General features: G+C 46.3%; 1 protein-coding gene across 1 annotated transcript in view; it reads left to right on the forward strand.

The window, feature by feature from the left end:
- nalcn (sodium leak channel, non-selective) overlaps positions 1 to 23,494 on the forward strand; it is a 70,421-nt gene that overhangs the window by 14,213 nt on the left and 32,714 nt on the right. Inside the window, exons 10-15 of the mRNA XM_084689665.1 lie at positions 980 to 1,066; positions 9,630 to 9,764; positions 11,030 to 11,197; positions 14,222 to 14,413; positions 15,880 to 16,017; positions 17,455 to 17,529. Coding sequence (XP_084545791.1) covers positions 980 to 1,066; positions 9,630 to 9,764; positions 11,030 to 11,197; positions 14,222 to 14,413; positions 15,880 to 16,017; positions 17,455 to 17,529 — 795 coding nt within the window. The remainder of the gene's footprint in view (positions 1 to 979; positions 1,067 to 9,629; positions 9,765 to 11,029; positions 11,198 to 14,221; positions 14,414 to 15,879; positions 16,018 to 17,454; positions 17,530 to 23,494) is intronic.

Genomic DNA, 23,494 nt, shown 5'->3' on the forward strand with positions numbered 1-23,494 from the left:
GATATCCCTACTGAGTTAGCTGTCGGGCTTAGTGTCCAAAAATAGAGCTAGGCAGAATAATGAATATTTAAAAGGATACAGCTAGTAATAATTATAACTATTAGATTTAATATTATTAAATAGAAAAAAACATTAGTGTTTATTAATATTATCCTAGGGGGTTATATGTGAGTTGACATTGGCTTTGTGATTTGTGAAAATATTAACAATAGTTTTGTGGGATCAAGTTCCAACCAAACCATAGCTTACAGCCGCGTCCATAATACATGCACTGCGCTACTTCTCAAATACATATCACAAAAATTCCATAATAAAACGCACATAATTACATTTTGCCTAAATTGTGTCACAGAATGTTGCAATGGGGCCTAACATTGCATCATTATGACAGCATATTCCATTATCCATGTTCTGTTCATCTGCCTGCTGTCAGCTCCATATCCAAACTCTGTTTCTGGCCCTGCATGTGTTGATGGTTGGCCACAGAGCAGCATTGTGGAACTGTCGAACACACACAGTAACAGTCAGCCAGACATCAGCAACACACCAGATCTACAGACTAGCTCTGATAACCTGGTACAGCTACAGGCTAGTTCAGACAACAATCTGGGTGCATGTTGCATGTTTCACAAGGAATAATCCATGCCTACTGGTTGGTCAAAGTTAGTAACCCTTGTCTTTGTTTATGTCTACATTTAAACTGTCATAACCTGTCATAACCTGGTTAAACTGTCAGACCTCTGTTGGAAGCAGGTACATCCACTTCTTGATAATGAACATGAAAACTATTCTTCTTGAATGATGGACTTGGTGACTCTGTGTTCACAGATGCATTATGAAGACCCTGTCCGAAGGGTGTATCTACCCAAGTTATACCCACCATGTGTGATGCGGGCTCCTTGTGGTGTGTGTGTGTGTGTGTGTATGTGTGTATGTGTGTCGTCTCTCACATCCTTCACATCTTGTCTCTGTGTCACAGATGTTCCACGAGGACGCGGCTGGAGGATGGCAGCTTGTAGCTGTGGACGTCAACAAACCCCATGGCCGTGCGCCTGCATGCCTCCAGGTACACACACGCACACACACACACGCACACGCACGCACACACACGTGGGAAGTGAGAGATATGCCCCGGGATTTGAGAACAATCAAAATAACCATAACGCAGAGTATACTGACAAACTGACAAACAGAACGAAGATTGTTCATTATAATGCAAAGTGACAGCATGCATAATCTCAGTGTCTGTGCAATACTATAATAACATATACTACGTTAATACTGTAACACACGCACACCTCCTTCTGTCCGCATGTTACCGTGACTTTGAGTGTCAAATGACTTCATCTGCCTGTGACAACACAGCAGCCCTTGTGTCTAATGTGCAGAGCCCCTCCAATGACAGATGCAATGTAAATGACATCCGAACGACGGGGCTGCAGTGCTGGCTCCTGGTCGGAGGAGGGATCTAAATGGTCGAGCTTTAAAGATAAGCTGAAAGCAGCAGGCGGTGTGTACAGCTGTCCCAATGTTGATAGGACTGTGAAGTAAAAGACCAAGCTCGCCCTGTGGGAAGGAGGGATGGAGCGAGAGAGAGAGAGCGAGAGGGAGAGAGAGACCAAGAGAGAGAGAGAGAGAGAGAGCACATCATTAAGTCTCTATTATTCCCAGCAAAGTGTGTGCCCCTGGGCTTCATCAGTTGGAGCTAGGGGATAGAGATAACCAAAGGGATGTCAGGGGACTGGCCTCCCGGGGAGTTTGCTCACAATGACATCATCACTCTCCTCACGAGGAAAAAATCCAACAATAAAAACTCAAATATTGACACTTTGAATGTCATATTTGTTGATTGAAGACAGAAACACTGACATCTCTGTGAGTCATACGTCACTAGAAAACATCACGTCTTTTTAGCTTCTGATAAGGAATGAGTCTTTTAAACTTTTTGCCTATAGTGTGACGGCTGATTTTTTTGTGTAGTATAATATAGATATAGACATTCATAATTGAGTACAGAGAAGCTCCTCATTAGAATAGTTTTCTTTCAAATACATATAATCATTGTGCCTGGCTGCATTTCAAGGCTACACCCACAACAGTGAAATAATTATGATTTAATCACATCATTTGTTCTGCTTTAGTCTTTGCACATATATTAATTAAGTGCAGACTATTGATTTAATTATTTATCATATCACATTGATCTTGCTTGAATCTCTGTAGTGGTCCAAATTAATATCCCCTTGAAAAAGATTCAAAACATTATAATGGATTTTGTGATGCAGTCTGGAGGCCACAAAACAAATGGTGGATTGTGTGAGTGAGGTTTTCAGTGCCACATCAACCAATGAAGTGTCATCCCTTAACTTGCTCAGACCAAGAGAAACACACTCACAGGACAGAGAGGTGGTCAGCTCTTCCTCTGGGTCCCCCACTCTCTCCTTTTGCCTGTCCTGTAATTGAAGGCCATCTTATTTCCCTGATGTCACCTCCTTGACTGTTAAGCCTCTCCCATGAATGCTGAAATGTCTACTCCCTGAAGATCTAGATTGGGCAAAGAGAGCAGAGAGAGATAAGAAAGACAAACAGAAAGCAGAGTGCGTGCCTGTGCAGGATATTAAGTGTGGGTGGACTTTGGCAGGCTCTAGATAATTTTCAATGTTTAGGTTTGGCAGGTGGGCACCTCAGAAGGACAGACCAGTTTAGTCCAAGCAGGCAATCTCAGTTGAAATGAGTGCCCTTCTATTGATTTATCTTGATTATTAAACATGTTGGAGACCTAACATATTAGAGAATAGATTATTATTGGTATAGCACAGTTTAAGCAGCTGATGTACCCACAGATCATTATAAATGTATATCCATGGTACCATCCAGAGCTCTCGGATATGCCTAGTAACTCATTAACTAGAGAGGGTACAAATTCTGGGGAAATTGTGGGGTGTGCTTGCGTCAGTGGAAGAGGGGTCCAATTCTAATTGGCTATATTCTCCTGGTATTCCGTCCTTAAGGGCAATCAATAGGCCCAGGCTATCTACCCTACATTTTTCTGTAGGCTATCCATATTGTATTGTAAAGAAACTGTTAGGCTATATTTTGTTCTTGTAATATCAAAAATGGTCCCATTCCCACCTATTCAACCCAAGCTCTACGTAGACATTTTTAACTCTCTACTGCTCTAGCATTTCGATAGGCTACTTTTAAGTCAGATTTGAAGTTGGTTAGCCGTCTGGCTGTAAGTCCTGCGTTCTATTTAGCTTTCTCCGTGGAATCGTCCATCGCAGTCAGTTACCTTTGACAGAAACAGTATTTTTTGTTGTTGTCATAATCCATTCCCCCCTCCAGCCATTTACGTGGTGATCTGTAAGAGCACTAAATATTGGTGATTGGATTGTAAATTAGAGAAAGAGAAAGTTTGCTTACCATCTGGGGCAGACTTGACTGCTGTATAGACCTAAATCGAAACGGTCTTGCTTCTATTACACTACCTCTATCTAGGGCTGGGCGATATATATAAAAAATGTATATCTTGATATTGTCCAAATATTACAATATTCTATATATATCTCGATATGTTTGCATTTGCATTTAAATAATAATATATATTTTGCCCCCAATTTAGATAGAACAGCTATTGTTACAAAGTACAACATGTGTAGTGCAAATTAAGTGGAGCTTGTGAGACTGCTAACTGCTAGAAGAACGAAGGGGAGCCCACTGGTCTAGATTAAGACGTGTTTGTAGGTACCTAGTGAAAATTAGCCTCAACTTCCCTAGTCTTTAAGCTACGGTTCTAGGTACATAGCGAAAAGTAACCTCTACTTTATATTACTAGACTTTTATCTACGGTACTAATGCTGAGGGCTCGCTGATATTGTTTTTTGTAAACTAGCTAGCTTTCAAGGCACTTTTTGCCACAAAAAACATGGAATTCTCTTAAACCATGCAAAGGAACGCAAAATCCAATTCAAGCAACGCAATCGTGACCAAGACAAACATTTTGACACCGACATTGTTGTGCCAAAACCAAGGGGGCGAGTTAGGGTGGGAAAATAAATAATAAATAAATGCATTTATATGTGAGATAACATAGTGTGTGCCTTGCTGACACAAGCACACCCAATTAACCTATGTACGTCTTTATCATAAATGTAAGGAGCTATCTGAGGTTGACTGGCAAGCCTTGCTTTCCTCAAGAGTCAGGTGTCTTTCACCCCACTCCTGGTATCTCTCAAAGGGTAGGACCGCACAGAACAGAAGACAGCCATAGTGGTTTGGAAGGTCCTGGCTTTGTTTGTTCAGCTTGTGTTCCTCCTTTGGTGTCAGTGTGAGAATTATAATTCCAGGGTGGATGTCAGTAATGACATTTCATCCATTCGTTCGGTCGGTTTGGTCGAGTTCCATTGAAGTGATGCCTTTGTGGGGTGCACTGCACGTGTTACAAGGGGGGGGCTAGAGGACGGAGTTTGGTTTGCTTCTCTGAGCCTATGACGTCATTGACTATTCTACCACCAGTAACTTTAATGTCTGTCTGTCTGTCCCCAATGAGCAGCAGCAGGTGTAGATGGCAGGTAATTGGTCAGCCACCTGTCCCTGCTGGAAGACAGCAATAAACAGAAGGTTTGCCCTGCCCCTACTGAGCTGGTGGTAAAGCCTCACCACACTGGCCAATACCCCACCGTCTAGACCCTTAACCAAGCCAAGCCACGACCTGATCAGACCATACTTCAATCCAGCCCAGCCCTGCTCTCTCTAGCCTAGCCTTGTCTAGCCTACATCAGAACACAAGAATCACTATCACAAACCCCTCACCATGTGCTCCAAGGCAGCCACCAAGAATAAGGGAAGCACAGTTCCATTGGAACACTGCACATATGTGGTGTGGCTGGTGTGGATGGGTGTTTTTGTTGTATTTTCTGTAGCATGTTTCCATACTGGAGGACCACTAGACTTCAATGTCGTGGGTAGTAGAATATTCAGCAGAGAGAGGACCCTTTCCAAACCATAGATTACCAGAGGCTAATTAGTCTTGATGTCTTCTCCCTCAGGCCTCATACAGACTAACCATAATACTAATCAGTCCCTAGGGTTCTCTAGACCCATTATCCCCGGCTGTTCACTGCCCTCTCTCTGCACTGGAGGCTAGACACCATGAACCACATTAGGAAATGTCTTCTTCATCAACATTTTGTCGAAACGACTTGACTTGAAAAGGGAGCTCCTCAAATCTGCACATAAATTTAAACTTTCCACACTAATATTGCTACAGAATCGAATTTCAAATGCATTCAATGAACCAGCTAACCCGCTGCAAAAGGCTAGTGCCCCACCTTTGTAAACTCTGGACCGGAGGGGAATCATTTAGCTATTTTCTATTATCAACATGATTCCTCCATTAAAGTAAAGAAAATAAAACATGGCCGGATAGTCCATCACCCAGCTCTCTCTCACATCCCATCCTTGAAGTTTCCTCTTCACTTCATACTGTACTTTCTTTTCCTTCTCTCTGTCATTCAATACTTATGATGGACAAGTATTGATCATTCTCACCGCTCGCGTTTAGCTTGCTATTCTCGTGGACATCAACTCAGATATAAGTGCAGCAGTTACACAAGGCTCTGTGTTATGACGGTTCCTGTGTGAAGATTCACACCTACCAACTGCGCCAGCTCTAGTGCGGTGCTTGGTGCTGTTTGCCAGTTTCGAGTGTTTATCCCCATTGGCATGAATGTGGGAACAGACGAAGCACGTCCTATGAAGCTGGTCTGATTGACTGACTGACAGGATCACCTGGGAGATGGAGGATGACAATCCTGGATGCACGCATTGGCCCACTCTGCTCCTTCCAGAAGGGTTGAAACTGCTACATAGCGTGGAGGGGAGAGGACTATCTGTTTTGATTGTGCTGTGTTGAAATTGTGATTCACTTGAAAAGACAGCGCAAGGGAGTCAATATTTGCCCACAACTGCAAATATCTATTAAATCGTTTGACCAGACCATTTTTCTTGACTGGTCTGTGTTCGAGTCAATATTTGTGTGTGAGCTGTTTACTACCTGGGACATGTTAAAGAAGGCTATGGAGGTGTTCTTTATTGTAATATCAGACAGAATAATGACAAGTTGCCGCATTTCTGCCAAACCCAGCCCTAATTGTGTCAGAGGCGTCAGCACCTGTCTCAACGTGTGCGTGTGTTTGAATGTGACGGTATGACGGTTACTTGCATCCACACCTGGCCTTTCAAAGGCACACGAGACTCACATCTGACAAGCGAGGAAGATGATTTATTTTCGAAAACGTGCCAAAAGGGAAGAATCAAATGGCAAGAGAGCGCCATCTTGTCTCTCAATAAAGGCTGCAAAATGGATTCTGACATCCGGCACCCATCTTTGATACGCGAGTGCCATCAGCCACCTCTGGTAAACTAGGCCACATCGCCGTGGGAACAGTGACAGTGTTGTTTCCTTCAGTGTCTCCTCTCTTTAGTCATACTGGGAGAGAAAACGGAAACAGACTGGAAGGAATGGTGGCGCAGGGGAGAGGCGGCTGCGTCTCTGAGGTTGACTGCTAGATTACCTCGTCCTCTAGACATTCATCGAACAGGGCGACATACCAACACACTGTTAGTCATAAAAAGTGAATGTGTCTAGCACACACACACACACACATCCACACGTACCCCCAGGAAGCGAAAATACCCCAGGGGGAGAACGTCTGGTAGCTGAAAATGTCAAAAGGCTTTGTCACGTCCAATCAGAGTCAGGGAGTGTGTGGATGTGTTTGTGTGTTTCCAGCCCCAGAGCAACAAGCGCTGCCAGCATTGAAGGATCCAAAAGCCTAGGAGACAACCTTTCCCCTATGACCTTGTCTTTTCATTCCTGCCCCTCCTCTCTTTCCCTGCCTTCGGCCTATTGTCCTCCGCAAATACATCTTCCCTTTGTGTTCCTCAGGTAGCCATTTAATATCTGCCCCCCCCCCCCCGTCTCCCTTTCTGTATTGATTTGAGAGACTTTGAAAGAGAAGTCCCCAAAAAAAAAACAATTTGGCTTGCTCTTCATCCTCGTAATCATCTGTAATCACGCCACAACAGTTGGTTTCTCTGAGGTTGAGTTGTTGCAGTAGTTTGTCCGTAGGCTTATAGTAGGTGTTCATGAAGTGGTTTACCCTGTGACGATTCAAGTCACCACAGAGGGTTCCGGCCCAGTGTGTTGTAATGTACCAGTTTGTAACCCAGTAGGCATGTGTCTGGTGTGTGTGTCTGGTGTGTGTGTGTGTGTGTGTGTGTCTGGTGTGTGGGGGTCTTATCTCAGCTTCTCCAGAAGACTTCCCAGCTGGCCTCATCCCTGGGGTCCCACTCTCTCTCTGCCTGATCTTTTCCAAGAGAAGTTCAAGCCAGGGGAGATGTTCAGGATAGCCACCGGCTTCGCTGGTGTTACTGAGACTGTGTTTTCCGAGTGCTGCCACAGTAGCAAGTTTTTAACAAGTTTATCTTTTTTTGAGTGTGTGTGTCTGTGTGTGTGTGTGTTTGTGTGTGGGAGTGCGTCCGTATGAGCGTGTGAGTGGCAGTGGTCCCGATTCCCGAGGAGAGACGTTTCCTTTCAAAATTGGCACTCTTCATCTGTTTCTCAGATATTAATTTGCTTCTCTCTCTCTCTTTCCCCCTCTCTCTCTCTCTCTCTCTCTCTCTCTCTCTCTCTCTCATTACCTCTCTCTCTCTGTCTCTCTCTCGTTTTCTGCCTCTCTTTCTCCATTGATCTCTCTGAGTGTCTCTCATGCTGGGTGATATGCCACCACCCACACACACAAGCTGTGCCTTCCCTCACACATATATCTGCGGCTTCCTTCAATCATATATACTCTGTCGTCTGACAAACAACATAACAAGCCTCCCATCTCTATCGCGGGAGATTGACATGTTTTTAAATCACACCAATCTTGGGATTCCTCTCTATAATAAAAAATAAATAAACAAGACGTGTTTTTAAATGGACAACAGTGATACAGCAAAACAGCTTGACTCATTAGGTTGCGCATGCCACCTCCACATTCCTCTCGGGTCATGATGATGTGTGCGGTCCGAGTGGTCCTTTCAGACACGCAATATGCGGTCTGCTCTCCTAGGAAATCTCACCGTGCATCCTTCCACTTCCCCTCTCCTGTCTGGGAACACACTGATCAGAGCCCTCCATCTCTCTCTCTCTCTCTCTCTCTCTCTCTCTCTCTCTCTCTCTCTCTCTCTCTCCCCTGTCTCTCTCTTTCTTTCTGACTCTCTCATGAAAGGTGTCGACTGTTGATTGTTTTACATTCCCTGCCGTGTTGCTACCGGGCCCCTTTGCCTGATGCCATCTCCAATAAGAATCCGCTTCTTCAGGCATTGCACTCCCCTATCTCCATGGAAATATTGACATTATTGACATTGGCTGCGTTTCCCAGATTCGTTAAGAAGCTCCTCACGCTAAGAGCTTCTTAGGAATGTTCTAAGAGCTTCTTAGGAATGTTAGGAATGCTCTTACGGTGCGTTCACACTGCAGCGGGGTGGGCAGAGCGGGGCGTCGGCTTCCCATTCATTTTCAATGAAACCAGGCGTTGACGCCCGCGTAGGGCATTGTGGGAAGGCGAGCGGGGCGGCGAAAGTTGGATTTTCTCAACTTGATGTAAATGAGGAGCGTGAAAACGGGTTGGTTTCTTGTTTCTTGTAACGTAGCAACTGTTTGTCATGGTAAGCATTTCTAGGTTTGACAATTTCAAGATGGAAGATCAACTCATCGTATGTGTGTCTTCATACCCAGTATTGTATGATACCTCTATGTTCAATTACAGAGATGTAAACAAAAACAATTATGCCTGGCGCAGGGTTGCTGAGGTTGTCGGCGTCCCTGGTGTGTTGTATTTTGTACTTTAATTCAGTTTTTCACATTACGTAACTTTCTTCTGTGCTAGCTGCATAGTCTAGCTACTGTAGTTCACCCACACGATTGACATTCAACGCTGAAATGCTGGCTGGCAGCCACTCGCTATCCATACAGTGAATGTGTAGTGGCAAGTCATAATCTAGCGATTGATTTGCAGAGATTTTGAGTAATATAATAAAAGGTTACACATGTGAACGTTTATGTCTGATGCATCTTTTTTTCAAGCCGGAACAAGACCCGTTACTGTACATAGAGTGCGGGTGGCATTTAACCTTTCACTCGGCCTAAAAAAAGTGTGGAAAAAGATAACCTATGTGTGCTGTAGATAAGATCATGTTAGATCCAGAATGCGTATCGGATTTTTGCTTACTGTGTGTAAAAGTTGTATTTTGTCTGCACATTTGCCATGACATTATACGAACTACAACAGTGATTTAAGAGAACTACAGCTCTGAATTAATCTGTCTGACACGCCCCCAAGCGTGGTGCACTGTGGGAAGGCCGGCGGTGCAGAGCGGTAAAAAAGTCTGCAGTGTGAACGCACCGTTAGAACGTTCCAAAGAAGCGCTCAGCGTGAAGAGCTTCTTAACAAATCTGGGAAACGCGGACATTGATTGTTGTCTGTCTGCCTGGTCGAGGCGGAGGAGAAGCCCACGCAGTCAGCGTCAACAGTAAAACATACAAGATATTCCCTTGGCTGGGATGTGTGTTTCCACAGCAACTGATGCGCTCCTCGGTGTTCCACATGTTCATCCTGAGCATGGTTGCCGTGGACGTCATTGTTGCCGCTAGCAACTACTACAAGGGCGAGAACCATCGGCAAAAGTATGACGAGGTGTTCTACTTGGCGGAGGTATGTCTGTCCTATTTCTCTGGTCTCCTCTGGTCGTCACTCTCCTTCTCTCCCCTTCTCCCTCCCACCCATCTTGCTTCTCCATTATCCTTCCTCCTTTCTCCACCCTTCACCTGCGGCTCAGTACTCCTCTGCCCACCCATCCCATCATCGCACATCCTTTCTCCCTTTGCCCCCTGGCTTTCATCTTTTGACCTCCTCCGTTTCTCTCCCTCCTCCAATCTCCACCATTCTTACCCCTCGCTTGCCCCTCCCTTAACTCTATCACTTCCCCTCTCTCAGTGTCTCTCTTTCTTGCTCTCCCTCACCCATACACACACACACACACACGTACAAGCACACACACACACACACCTGTTCTCACACACTTATGCTCACACACTCACTTACTGGCACACATACACACAAGCACACACTCACACAAACATGCTCTGACACACTAACGCACACACTCTTACTGGCAAACACACACACACACCTGTCTGCCTGGCTCTGTCGATGCCATCAGTATGCAGCTGCTAGAGCAAGAACAAAGACAGGGAGAAGAGGGGCGCCTCCCTCCCTGCCTCCCTGCCTCCCTGCCTCCCTGCCTCCCTGCCTCCCTGCCTCCCTGCCTCCCTCCCTCCCTCCCTCCCTCCCTCCCTCCCTCCCTCCCTCCCTCCCTCCCTCCCTCCCTCCCTCCCTCCCTCCCTCCCTCCCTCCCTCCCTCCCTCCCTCCCTCCCTCCCTCCCTCCCTCCTTGCCTCCCTGCCTCCCTCCCTGCCTCCCTGCCTCCCTGCCCCCCTCCATCTCTCGGTCCTCCTACTCTTTCTCACGGCTGAATGGGGGAGATAAGAGTGGGGAGATACCACACACAGTATTCTCTCTCTTTGCTCGCTCTTTCCATATCGCTGTCCATCGATGGAATGACTTGTGGGTGCTGGTTGTGAAGGGAGAGGTGCAGAGGATGGTTGTTTACGGTTAGTCAAATGCAGGATACACGTGCTCACGCACACACACACACACACACACATGTATCCTCCCACTATTCTCCATTAGTCATGTTTCCCTCTTTTCTTTGTAGTAACCTGAGGTCTGCCTGCTAAGCTACAAGCAGGATGAGATAGAGACAAAACGAAAGAGAGTTTGGTAGGGTACCTGCAGTGTCCTCAGAAAGAGACAGTCGCACGTGCAGGTGAACGCGACCTCACAGAGATAACCCCAGACCTGGTGGTGCACACTGTTCCCAGATGGTGTTGTAACGTGTTGTGACCTCTGAACCCCCAGGTGGCATTCACCGTTCTGTTTGACCTGGAGGCCCTCCTGAAGATCTGGTGTCTGGGATTCACAGGCTACATCTCCTCCTCCCTGCACAAGTTTGAGGCTCTGCTAGTGGTGGGCACCACACTGCACATCTACCCTGTCCTCTATCACTCCCAGTTCACCTACTTCCAGGTAGGCTGCATGTACACACACACACACACACACACACGTGTTTGTTTTTCTATCCTAGTGTGGCCCAACCATTCGCTTCCATTCAAATGTGTGTTATCTCTAACCACTAACCCTAACCTTAAACCTTAATGTAGTTCTAACACCCATTTAGAACACTACCTCTCAAACCGCCTGCATTTACAATGATGGGGCCCTGCTAAAGGTCAAGTTTTTCCCATTTAACTTTACTTGTGAGGACATTTGGTCCCCACAAGGTTACTTAAACAAGACCACACATACACTCACACAGAGTTTGGAGTGGAAAACAGTATAAGTAGTGTGTAAACACGCCGACTCAGACACACACACATACATTTTGCAGTGTAAATGAATTCAAAGCGATTGACTGATGATCTTGATTCCTCCAGAAATGCTCAACTCAGGGACGAAGGCTGGTGCCTGTGAATGCGTTGAGGCCATATCTCAGCCTTGTTGGCCCTGTGACCGTGCTTTGATGAATATAAATCGATCAATTCATCTCCCACCGCCATTTTATTCAATCACTTGTTCTTCCACTCAACCCTTGCCTGACACAGAATAACTAACGCTGATTAATCCCAATTTTCTAGTTTAATTCATGCGACTGTCTTCACTACTGAATATATGTATTTTTCTCTACTCCATACTATTTTCGAAGTTCTGCTATTCTCCGTATAAGTATACTACGGTAGTTCTTAAGTCCTACAGTTCTCACTACTAATTATACTGTTCGCAGACATGCCATATTCAGGTTCCCCTGTTCTCCATGCCATACTAAATTCCCTGTTCTACAGAATATCGTACTACTTATCCTGTTCTGCATACCACACTGCTGATAGTCCTGTCATCTATACTATATGAGATCTTACTCGTTAGATACTAGATACTTAAGTTGTTATCTTTTGCTCCATATTAGCACTCCTAATGTGCTCGCTACTCTACTGCAGTTAGCCTTTCTGCTTCACTAGATATCCTGCTTTAACTCTGTTGTTCTTCAGACATTACTTCATAGTACTTTCTCCGTACATTATACTGTACCTATTATTCCTACAGTTGTCTATTCGAGCAAAATATCCCACTATACCTCTGCTCCATGTGTCCAAATGTGATTGATGGGATGTGTGTGCGTTCCCCAGACCTTTTTTCTCTAAACATAAACAGGTCTAATAATGTGTGCTGTTGCCGTGGTGCCACTGTGTGTGTGTGTTTGAACGACAGCTGTTGCGAGTGGCTGGCAGAATCAAACCAGCCCGTGTTGACAAGCCTCATTAAAGACTGAAACCTGTGGCGGTGCCACCTCCCCGTGCTCCACATTAGACAGGAACTCCCCTCACGAGACCAAAGGTTGTAGGTTGAGGTCCCAATTTAGCTCCATTCAAGTCTTGGATTAGCGGGCGGTAGGTTCAAGTCCCCCATGAGTTGTGCATTCCAATACGCTTCGTCGTAGCAACAACTAGTGTTTACATCAGGAGTAGCTCACGAGACCAAAGGTTGTAGGTTGAGGTCCCAATTTAGCTCCATTCAAGTCCTGCATTAGCGGGCGGTAGGTTCAAGTCCCCCATGAGTTGTGCATTCCAATACGCTTCGTCGTAGCAACAACCAGTGTTTACATCAGGAGTAGCTCACGAGACCAAAGGTTGTAGGTTGAGGTCCCAACTTAGCTCCATTCAAGTCCTGCATTAGCGGGCGGTAGGTTCAAGTCCCCCCATGAGTTGTGCATTCCAATACGCTTCGTCGTAGCAACAACCAGTGTTTACATCAGGAGTAGCTCACGAGACCAAAGGTTGTAGGTTGAGGTCCCAACTTAGCTCCATTCAAGTCCTGCATTAGCGGGCGGTAGGTTCAAGTCCCCCCATGAGTTGTGCATTCCAATATGCTTTGTCGTAGCAACAACCAGTGTTTACATCAGGAGTAGCTTCTTATCGACCTCCTCTGATCTGCCCTCCAGGGCAGGAATTAAAGCTGAGGGAGTTTCACTGGGAAAGGTCAGCTTGGATGTATTGTCATCCTGTCTGGTCAAAATGCCACACACCTTCTCCCATACCCAAACACACACACGGTACATACACACACGCACACAGATAGACACGCACACATTTCTAATCATGCCGTGTCGTTTATTCTTGCTGCGTGTAGAATAAAATCACATGATTACAATCGCACGCTGACTGGTTCCACATGAGCGTAGGGCAGGTTACGGAGCTGGCACAAACAGAGGAGACACAACACAGCAGAACTCTTTCCCGTGTGATGAAACCAGAAGCACTGTTTTGTAGATGCATTTTGCGTCACAATGTCCATTCCCAATTTCCGGTCCCCAACTTTAGACCTAGCCTTTAGGTCCTGACCCATCCTTCAGATTTCTTTTTATTAGGCTTGTGTTCCCCAGCCCGTACCATCAAACCTAAATATAGAAGGAAGTGAGACCGGCATCTTGCCAGCACGTGCGTTACATTGATCAGGTCATTGCTCTTTATGCCTTTGACAGGGGCAGACGAAGCAGGTCCGTTTGATATTAGCCTCCACTCTTCCCAGCAGGTTAGGAGATGCCCATTCATGCTGGGTTCCTCTGAGACCCTGAGGAGGGTGGAGGAGGAGGGGAGGATATGAGGATCAATAGCCGTTCTCCGCGCCGGATCAAAACCTGACCATGATTCATAGCCCTTCTAGGAGCGTTGTCACCAAAAGCAATTTGGTAAACGCTGCAGTGACAGAGCGGCGCGGCTCAGTGTTATTACAGAAGGTGGAGATCAATGATCTCTCAGTCCACATCGATAGCTGATCAGTGACCTACTCTGGTTACTTTTACGCTGTAATTCAATATCCCCCAACACAGGTGTATGTTGAATGATTTCTTTTTTCCAGCTACAACTACATTTGGTCTTCATACAAAAGCAATGTATGATTCCTGGATGAACACTGCTCCAAACTTCAGCTGTACTGCACTGTACGTGTACTGTGTGTGTACAGTATTCCGATCAGTCTCTAATGGCCCCCTCCCCCCAGGTGCTGCGCGTCGTGCGTCTCATAAAGATCTCCCCTGCGCTGGAGGACTTTGTGTACAAGATCTTCGGTCCTGGGAAGAAGCTGGGCAGCCTGGTGGTGTTCACAGCCAGTCTGCTCATCGTCATGTCAGCCATCAGCCTGCAGATGTTCTGCTTCGTAGAGGAGCTTGACCGCTTCACCACCTTCCCCAGGGTAAGACCATGGAGGGAAGGAAAGATGGATGGATAGAATGAAAGGATGGATGAATGGGCAGATAGTTATTTCTGAGTAGAGGAATGATGAATGGAGGGGAAAAAAAGGCATGAATGAATGAACAAACGAATGAAGGAATTGAAAAACAGACAACCTAGGCAGATGAAATGATGAATGAATTCATGAATGATAGATGACGGTAAGTCCTGCAGAGAGAGAGAGAGAGAGAGAGAGAGAGAGAGAGAGACAGAGAGAGAGAGAGAGAGACACCCAGGAAATGGACACTCGGTGATCACAGCCTCGCTAAAAAACACACCCGCCCCCCCCCCCCCCCCCAGATGTCACGTGCAAGAAGTCTAATGTGTGGACAGATGTGGGCCCCCTCCGCCACCTCCTTTGATTTCTAAGTGCTCGTGAACTTCTTTCCTTCTCATTAGCCACATCGTTTCATCCCTCGCGTTCCCCTCCCCCCCCCCCCCACCCGCCGTTCCACTGATCCCGGCGCTGGGGGACTCTGGGATAGCGCTCCAGAAACAGATGCAGCTCGTTTGCTGCTTGCCGTCTCCCTTTTTTTAGACACGCAAACGCACACCAGCAGACACATACTGCCCACGTTGGCGCGCATATACGCACAGATGTTGATACGCAGACACGCGCTTATGTTGTCAGGCAGGCAGGTACACACACACACGCACACACACACATTGGGAGTTAATGATGTTTGGCCGTTTCCCTGATGGCTAGACCTGTTGCTGGCATTATCCTTATCAACAGTGACAGGGAACAATGCTGGAGGCTGTATGGTACTGGGAGAGGAAAGGAGAAGGAGAAGGAGAGGGAGAATTGGAGCGGGGGGGGGGCCTGGGGAGGAGAGGAGAATGGAGTGCAGAGGAAAGGAGAAAGATGATGCATTGGAGAGGAGGAGGGGAGGGCTGGAGGAGGAGAGGTGGCTGGATTGGGGAGAGAGAGGAGAGAAAGAGCCCTGAGGCCAGTGAGTCTCAGCTGTCTGGCCACCAACCTTCAGGTGACCTCCACAGAAAGGAGGCAGCCAGACACTGGAGCACGTCCCTCCCCCTCCACCTCCCCTGCCTCTCTGATCCTGCCGCCACTGTCCACACCTCCTCCTTCTTTCTCTCCTCCTACTCCCCTTCTCCCTCTCCTCCTCCTCACTGTCCTCCCCTCCCCGTTGCACTCCTCTCTTTTCGCCTATCATACACCTCCCTCTCCTCCTTCCTTCCTTCCTTCCTTCCTTCCTTTCTTCCTTCCTTCCTTCCTTCCTTCCTTCCTTCCTTTCTTCCTTCCTTCCTTCCTTCCTTCCTTCCTTCCTTCCTCCTTTCCTTCTCCTCCACCCTCTTGCACTGCCCTTGCCGGATAATGTTTCCAACTGGTACAACTACATTCACGTGTACACAGACGCACACAGATGCGGGCTCTCTTACCCCCTCTATCCTCTGTGGTGTTCCCAGGCGTTCATGTCCATGTTCCAGATCCTAACCCAGGAGGGCTGGGTGGATGTGATGGACCAGACCCTGGTCGCCGTGGGAGACTGGTGGGCTCCTGTAGTAGCCATCTACTTCATCCTCTACCACCTGTTTGCTACCCTGGTAAGATGCCTCCAACACACACCTTAGAGGCAGCCTAGGGTAACCTAGGGCAAACATGACTAACGCACATTAGCCTTAAACCACCACACAACCCAGCCCCAATCTCCAATCCAACATGAACATTAACTTACCCAATTGGGTATCTGAGATTTATACCAAGAGATAGGCAGGCTGGATGTGTGTGGATTCCCAGGGACCAGACCATATCTTCTCCCGCTGGATGTCCGCCCACACGACAGTGTCCCAGCCCCAGCCCAGCTGTGTGATGAGGGCCTGGCATGGAGAACACTAGACCTTTTTTTTTCTATGCAGCCATTTGTCGAGAGGAGTGTATTATGATGAGTTTATAAAAAGCGGGCGATAAGTGATGTTCACAGGCTAATGCAGCCACATGACTGAACCGAGCCAGCATGGATGCTGGGGAGAGAGTAGCAGGGCACTTGGTAGAGGACTGTCTCCTGGTCTGGGGTTTAGGAGGTTCTGACCCAACACCCACTGGTACATTTATTATAATGGATTAGCTTTGTTGGCTGAGCGGGTGGAGGATTCAAAGCAGAGCTCTGCTGGGCTGGGGATATAGTATTCAAATAAATGATGAAGGGAGGAACATGTTTTTTTATGTTATGTGTATATTTTTCTAAATCGGAATTTCTGTCCAAATGAATTCATTTGTTTCTGAATAGAGCAAGGCCTAAAATATATAATTTGCTATTGTTTTGTTTTTTTACTTACCGCAGTTATTACGGATTAAATACATTTTGAGAGGTTGCCCTAGTTCTGGTATACCATAGCTTATATATATATTTATATATATATATATATATATATATATATATATATATATATATATATATATATATATATATATATATATATATATATACTAATTTCTTCTCCAGTTTTTAGATGTTAGTAAGAACTGTAGTCAAGTCAGTTTATTAAAAACAGCCAACAGCCAACCAAAGTGCTGTAGAAAGTTATCAAATAAGGCAAACAACAATAGAATAGAAACAACAGAAAAACAAAAAGCAGAAAAAAGCCAAAAGCTGTGGTGTGTCGACAGAGAGCATCTCCATGATGATTCAGATCCATGCAGGTCTCCTGTTCCCAGGCTGAGTGCTGCCATTTTAATATGTGGCCTTGGGATCACGTGATCCACTCAAAAGCTCCTGCTTGCTGTCACACAACCAAACACTCACACACAAACACACACAAACACACACCAACTGACTTTGGGTGACTTCAACCCTTCTCAGTCCTCTCGAAAGGATGTTTTTCCAGGAGAAAATTGATGTTTTTTTCAGCCCAAACACGTTCTGTGAATGAGCGTAATCCATTCTGATGGGGGTGTCTGTCTGCGTCCCAAGAACACCTGGTGCTTCACCGTGTCCTCCAGCCCAGGTGTTCAGCATCTTCTTCCCTGTTGCTGGGTTTCAGATCCTGCTCAGTCTGTTTGTGGCTGTGATCCTGGATAATCTGGAGCTGGATGAAGACCTGAAGAAACTCAAACAGGTAGGCTCTCCTGTCTGACAGACCAGATCACACATGCAGAAACACACACACAGTCATACACACACACACACACACACCAACACGCCATATGACAGGTCTTGGTATGCCTGGCTGGATTAGAACCTGTCTACACTCGAGGGGGTCAAGTCCTCACTCAAGATTATGCGATGTGCATTGATTATGTTCACATCTGTGAGCTTCTGTCTTGAGGCCAGTGTATTGCCAGTATTCACCCAGTTTTCAGAGTGGAATGGTTAGTAGATATGTTGCTATTGGACACCCCCTCCCCTATCTTTCCCTCTCTCTGTCTTTCTCACGCTGCATCAGCAAACTGACTTAGCTGCTGCTGCACATGACTTTTGGTCTGGACTTGCCGGTTCACGCTCAGTTGCCGGTGCTGGTCAACAACACCCAAGTGTTGGCCTACCAAGACATTTTGTGAAAGGCTAGCTGCATGCTAGCAACATGCCATGTACATACTGGACAATAGCAACTAGATGGTCTGGAAAAATGTTAAAGCAGAAGGATGCACAAATGATACATGCGTGGATATTTGTCTGTCTAGCTGTGATGGCCCTTTCTGTTATTCTTTCGTCTTCTGTCTCTCGTTCTCTCTACGTCGACGTACCACTCCTAGGGTTCTCTGCTGAAAAGAGAGACACACACACAGGCGAACATCCCTCTTTAGTGATTTTTCTATTCAACACCTGTAGGGGGCTTTCATAGGAAAGCATGACTCATCAAGACATTAATGCTGAAGCTTTAATGCTGGTGTGTAGAGATACACACATACGGGAACATTTATACACAGACCTTTGTGTGGCCATTCTTGTGGGGACTGAACATTCTGTTCCATTTGAAATCCTGATCTACTGTAACCCCTACCTTTAACCTTTACTTTGACATACATTCAAATAAAATAAACAGCTGAACCCTAAACCTACCCCTAACTCTTAGCAGAAACCGCCTAGAAATAGCACTTAACCAAGAAAATGTATTCACAAGTTCAAATTGTCCTTAGTTTCCAATTTGATTAGAATAATCAAACATGCCCACACATACACAGGTGAACTCCATCAAATTCAAACAAAGCTACTTCTGGATTCAGATACATTACATTTAGTCATTTAGCAGACACTCTTATCCAGAGGGACTTACAGTAAGTACAGGGACATTCCCCCGAGGCAAGTAGGGTGAAGTGCCTTGCCCAAGGACACAACGTCATTTTGCTCGGCCGGGAATCAAACTGGCGACCTTCAGATTACTAGCCGGCTTCCTTAACCGCTCAGCCACCTGACTCCCTTAGTTAGATAAAAGGATGAACCCATTATAAGACCAACTGGGCCACACCTACGCTGGTGTGTTGGTGTGTAAGTGCTATGTGTTTGTGCTCCGAGCCTGCATCCCATAATGGATGGAGGCTGTATGTGTGTTTACACACAAACAAACATACAGATGCGCACACACATCACCCTCCGACAGGTCCTTGTATGCCTGGGTGGGTTATATCCTGTCTACACACGAGTGATCAGGATCAGTGGCTGTAAAATTGCCTATTTTCCAGGTGCTTCAATCCCAGAGGCAGCACCAGCCCACAGAATGTATAGAGGGCAGATGGTTATCCCGGATCCTCTGCCCCAGCAGGCCCCGCACCAGTCCCTCGGCTGGCCTTCAGGGTCAGGTGGACCACAGACCACCGGCTGCATCTCTATCCTTGACTTCTTTATTTAACCAAAAGAAACCCACTCGGATAAAAATACTATTTTTCAAGGTGGACATGGCCGTAAGAAATCCCCACCAATAGGCCAAATCCCAATTCAGGAGGCATAGCTAGCTCAATGCAGTTAGTTCATGGTCTTTCTCGTCAGTGTGTACTGTTTTGGGGTATCCATCACCTCAGGTTAAAGCTGTAGAATATTTTGGGCGACATGGGGGATGTGAATCAGTGTTCCCACCGGGAGTCTGACTCCCCCTTGGGGCCCCGGCGGGCGCCATCCTTTCCGGGGACATTTCTAATCCTGTCTTCTTCACAGGCTGACGAGCTCCTGCACGACTGTCATGCTCGAAATTAATTAGAAAGAATGGCACGACAAATTGAAGTTGAATAATCTATTCACAAAGTGCATTCGTGCAAGTCACAACGTCAGGTCTCCAGGTATTGTCATGCTTTTGATTTGATATGAATCACAGTCGCAAAAAGAAGACTGAGAAGGACGACAAGAAAAAAGAGGAACATTTAGCAGCTCGCTTTGTGCATCATTCTTTCGAGACCGTGTTGTATTTTGTGTTCTCCTGCTGGAGTGACAGCTGTGAGGCTACAGTGGGTTGCTAGAGGTTTCCACGGGAGCTTGGCAGGGAGTCTCTCCTTGAGAGACTAACAAGCCTTGTTGACAGCTTGTCACAGAATCCCCCCTCTCGGCCATGCGGAGTGTGTGTGTGTGTGTAACGCTCCAACGCTACACCTGCAAGTGGGAGTCAAGTGTAGATATGTGCGTGCGTGACACAGGGGTTTGACTCCCTCAGTCCTGTTGGTTGAGTCAGACGCCAGACTCCAGACAGGTTCACAGCACGTCCTCAATATGGGCTACTAAAGGACATACCGCACTCACTCCACTGTCTGTCAGCCCTCTGCTGAGAAAACCTCCCCTGATTGACCCAGGCCTGTCCTACTTTGCAGGGGAGGTTCTGTCCACCCCATGCATCAGGGTAGCGCAGATGGACTCCCCCCCTGCCCTCCCCACCACACACACACACACACACACACAAACACCCTTTCAGGAGCAGGAGAGCAGAGAGTGGCAGGAGGCTGCAGTCAGTCAGCCCAGAGATGGACCGCCCTGTTTTTGGAAAGACAAGACATCCTATTTAAAGCAGCAGACCAAGACGAAATAGAAGAAAGTTCTAGAGTCCGGGATTGTGACTCATATTCACACTGACAGACGAGACCACCCACATAGCACTAATAACATGATCTGACTGGCTTTCATTGTGCCCTCAATATAAGTGATTTAGTTGAATAATTTCCGCCGCGGTATATCATCAGGGCAGACCGAGGAGTCAGTGAGATTTATTGGTCATATGCAAGTATAATACAGGTCATTCTGTGCAATTAAATTATTTGGTCAAGGCAAGGCAACAGCCACACTGTAGGCCTAACACAGCTAATTTTAATTAAAAAATACTGGCAAAAAAGCTATAAAAGGATAGCAAAAATAAATAAAGCAGAAGCAGCAATAAAACCATCAACTGTAACAGAAAAGTACAATAACAGCAAAACAAATACTAGTAATAACATGATTAAAAAAAACCCTAGTAGGAGATGTGTGAATAGGTAGTTATAACAGTGATTTAAATATTAGAAATATAAAGTGATTGAAGGGCAGATGGACGTGTGCTTTCAATAGGTTCACGTTGTTCATTGAGAAGTATGACGGCCTGGAAAACCAAACCAACCTGTTTAGGATTCTGGTGGTGGCAGGATGGATGGAGGATGGCATTGGAGCTCTGTGTGGTCCCAGTCGTGTGTCACCAGGCCCACAGGAGGGGACTTCGTACACAGCCTGGAGGGGCTGCAGGGCTCAGGGTCAGGTCGCCCATTCTCACCACCTGGGGCCTCCCCATCAGGAAGCCCAGGATCCTGGAGCATCGGGAGAGGCTGAGCCCCAGGGTCCTGACCATGGGGATGAGCTTAGCGGGCACAACTGTGTTGACCGCTGAGCTGTAATCCACAGCATCCTCACATATGGATGTCTCACCCATGTCCAGGTGGGAGAGGACGGTTTGAACTGCCAGCGTGACGGCGTCGCCCGTAGATCTATTGGGAGGGGTATGCGGGCTTCAAGCGGTCCAAGGTGTGGGGGAGGGAGGAGCAGAAGCCACTTGAAGTTAGAGTCAGGTGGCTGAACGGTGAGGGAATCGGGCTGGTAATCTGAAGGTCTCCAGTTCGATTCCCTGCCGAGCCAAATTACGTTGCCTCGGGGGGGGGAATGTCCCTGTACATACTGTAAGTCAGACACTAAGAGTGTCTGCTAAAATGACTAAATGTACAGTCATTCAGACATGATGGAAGGTTTGTTCAGTGCAGGGACAATGGTCTGTTTGAAGCAGGAGGGGACTGCAGACGGATTCAGGAAGAGGTTGACTATCAAGGTGAAAACCACTGCTGGTTGAGGCACGCTCTGAGGACACAACCTGGAATGCCATCTGGCCCTGGTGATTTCCGCGAATGGACTATTTTCAGAGCTGTCGTCATGTCAACCGTTGGTAGGGACAGAGTGCTGTCTTCCGGGTCCTCAGCTCAGCTTACCAACGGGGTTGAGTTGATCATCTCAAATCGTGCGTAGAACATGTTGAGCTTGTTAAGAAGAAAGGCGGCGGATATTAGGATTTGGAGCTCTTAAAAACCTAATAGACATGAACCTAAACCTAATAGAGCAGCCATAACATATAGGATATGACTAACATTAAATCTCCTGTGTGTATATGGTACCAAGACATAGTAGATGACTAACAGATGTTAGTAATCTATTTCTATTTCTTATGATGTTGCAACACTCACCTCGGGATTTTCTGTGACAGACTCACCTTTTGATATGATTTCCATATCAACACTGTGTTCCTTTCCATTATTTGACTGCAATACCCAAGACATGCTTGGAACTTCCTCTGTGTGTGTGTGTGTGTGTGTTTGTGTGTCAGCCTACACGTTTGGGTTTGTCTGAATATGCACAGAGGCACTTGTCTTATAGATCAAGCAAAGTATAGCTACCATATTGGGGTGCTCTGCCTTTGACTCTGGAACCAGGGAGGGAAACTACAAAGATACATATATATATATATATATATATATATATATATATATATATATATATATATATATATATATATATTTGGGATCATTATTTGACATTCCTCACCTGTGTGAGGGAGGAAGCCCAGTGAAGGGGATTGAAATTAAACCTAGACAAGAGGGAGAGAGAGGAAAAGAGAAACCGTCGAGAGCTGTTGCTGGGCGGAAACGATCCAGAGTTCTCACTTTGTCATCGCAGACTGCCAATGTGGATTTAATTTGTCGTCCACGTTTAGTGCTGACGCACACACACAGGGATCCTTAGCAATTAGAGATGCGAGATGAGCGGAGGCGCTGCTAATGAACACCCGTTCCTCTATGCAGATGAGACATAGGAAACAGGAAGTGCCTAATCACACACACACACACGCACACACACACACTTTTGTTCTCTATGCCATTCTCTCATGAAGACACAAACACACACACACCCAGACCCTCAGTAGCCACTGTCTGTTTCTTTGTGTCTCTCTATCAGACACAGCCAACAGACTCAGCCCTCCTGTTCATGCTTCACCCATCAATGCTGATTATGATGATGCATTTATGGCGTGAAATTCGATTTGGGGGGAACTTTTAATGAAATGTAGCAGACAGACAGAGAGGGAGACGGGAGAGGTAAATGGAATGAAGGCTAGGTAACGTCTGGCCTCCGGGACAGCACACAGTCTGCCGTGGCATGTTTGTCGTCAGACTACATGCTAATGGTCTAATGAAGACTCGTCTTGATACTTTGCCGAGACTAAGATCACTTTAAGGCTAAATGCTAACACAACAGTCCAAAGACTATGTGCTACTGGTAAGATTACATAGGACTGGAACTGCAACGAACGTCATCTCTTTCCCTCGTGGATGCTCCAGCCGAGACCGTAGTGCCCATCAACGTTAATTAAATCATATGATTCAAAGTGAATTCATTAATCGGGCTGATAAATGACATCCATCAAATCCGTTTTTTCAGACTTCATACACGCAAGTATCGGTGGTTTTGTATCAATCGACTGTAAGTTCATAACAAGTTTTACAGTAAAGGAAATATATTGCGAGTAGAGTACACACCTGAGTTATGAGACACTGTCGTTCATTAATCCTGGCTTGGCATTGTTCAGTGGACTC

This window comes from Hypomesus nipponensis, chromosome 23 (assembly GCF_054491055.1).
Source record: "Hypomesus nipponensis isolate SF chromosome 23, ASM5449105v1, whole genome shotgun sequence".
Classification (NCBI taxonomy): Eukaryota; Metazoa; Chordata; class Actinopteri; order Osmeriformes; family Osmeridae; genus Hypomesus; species Hypomesus nipponensis.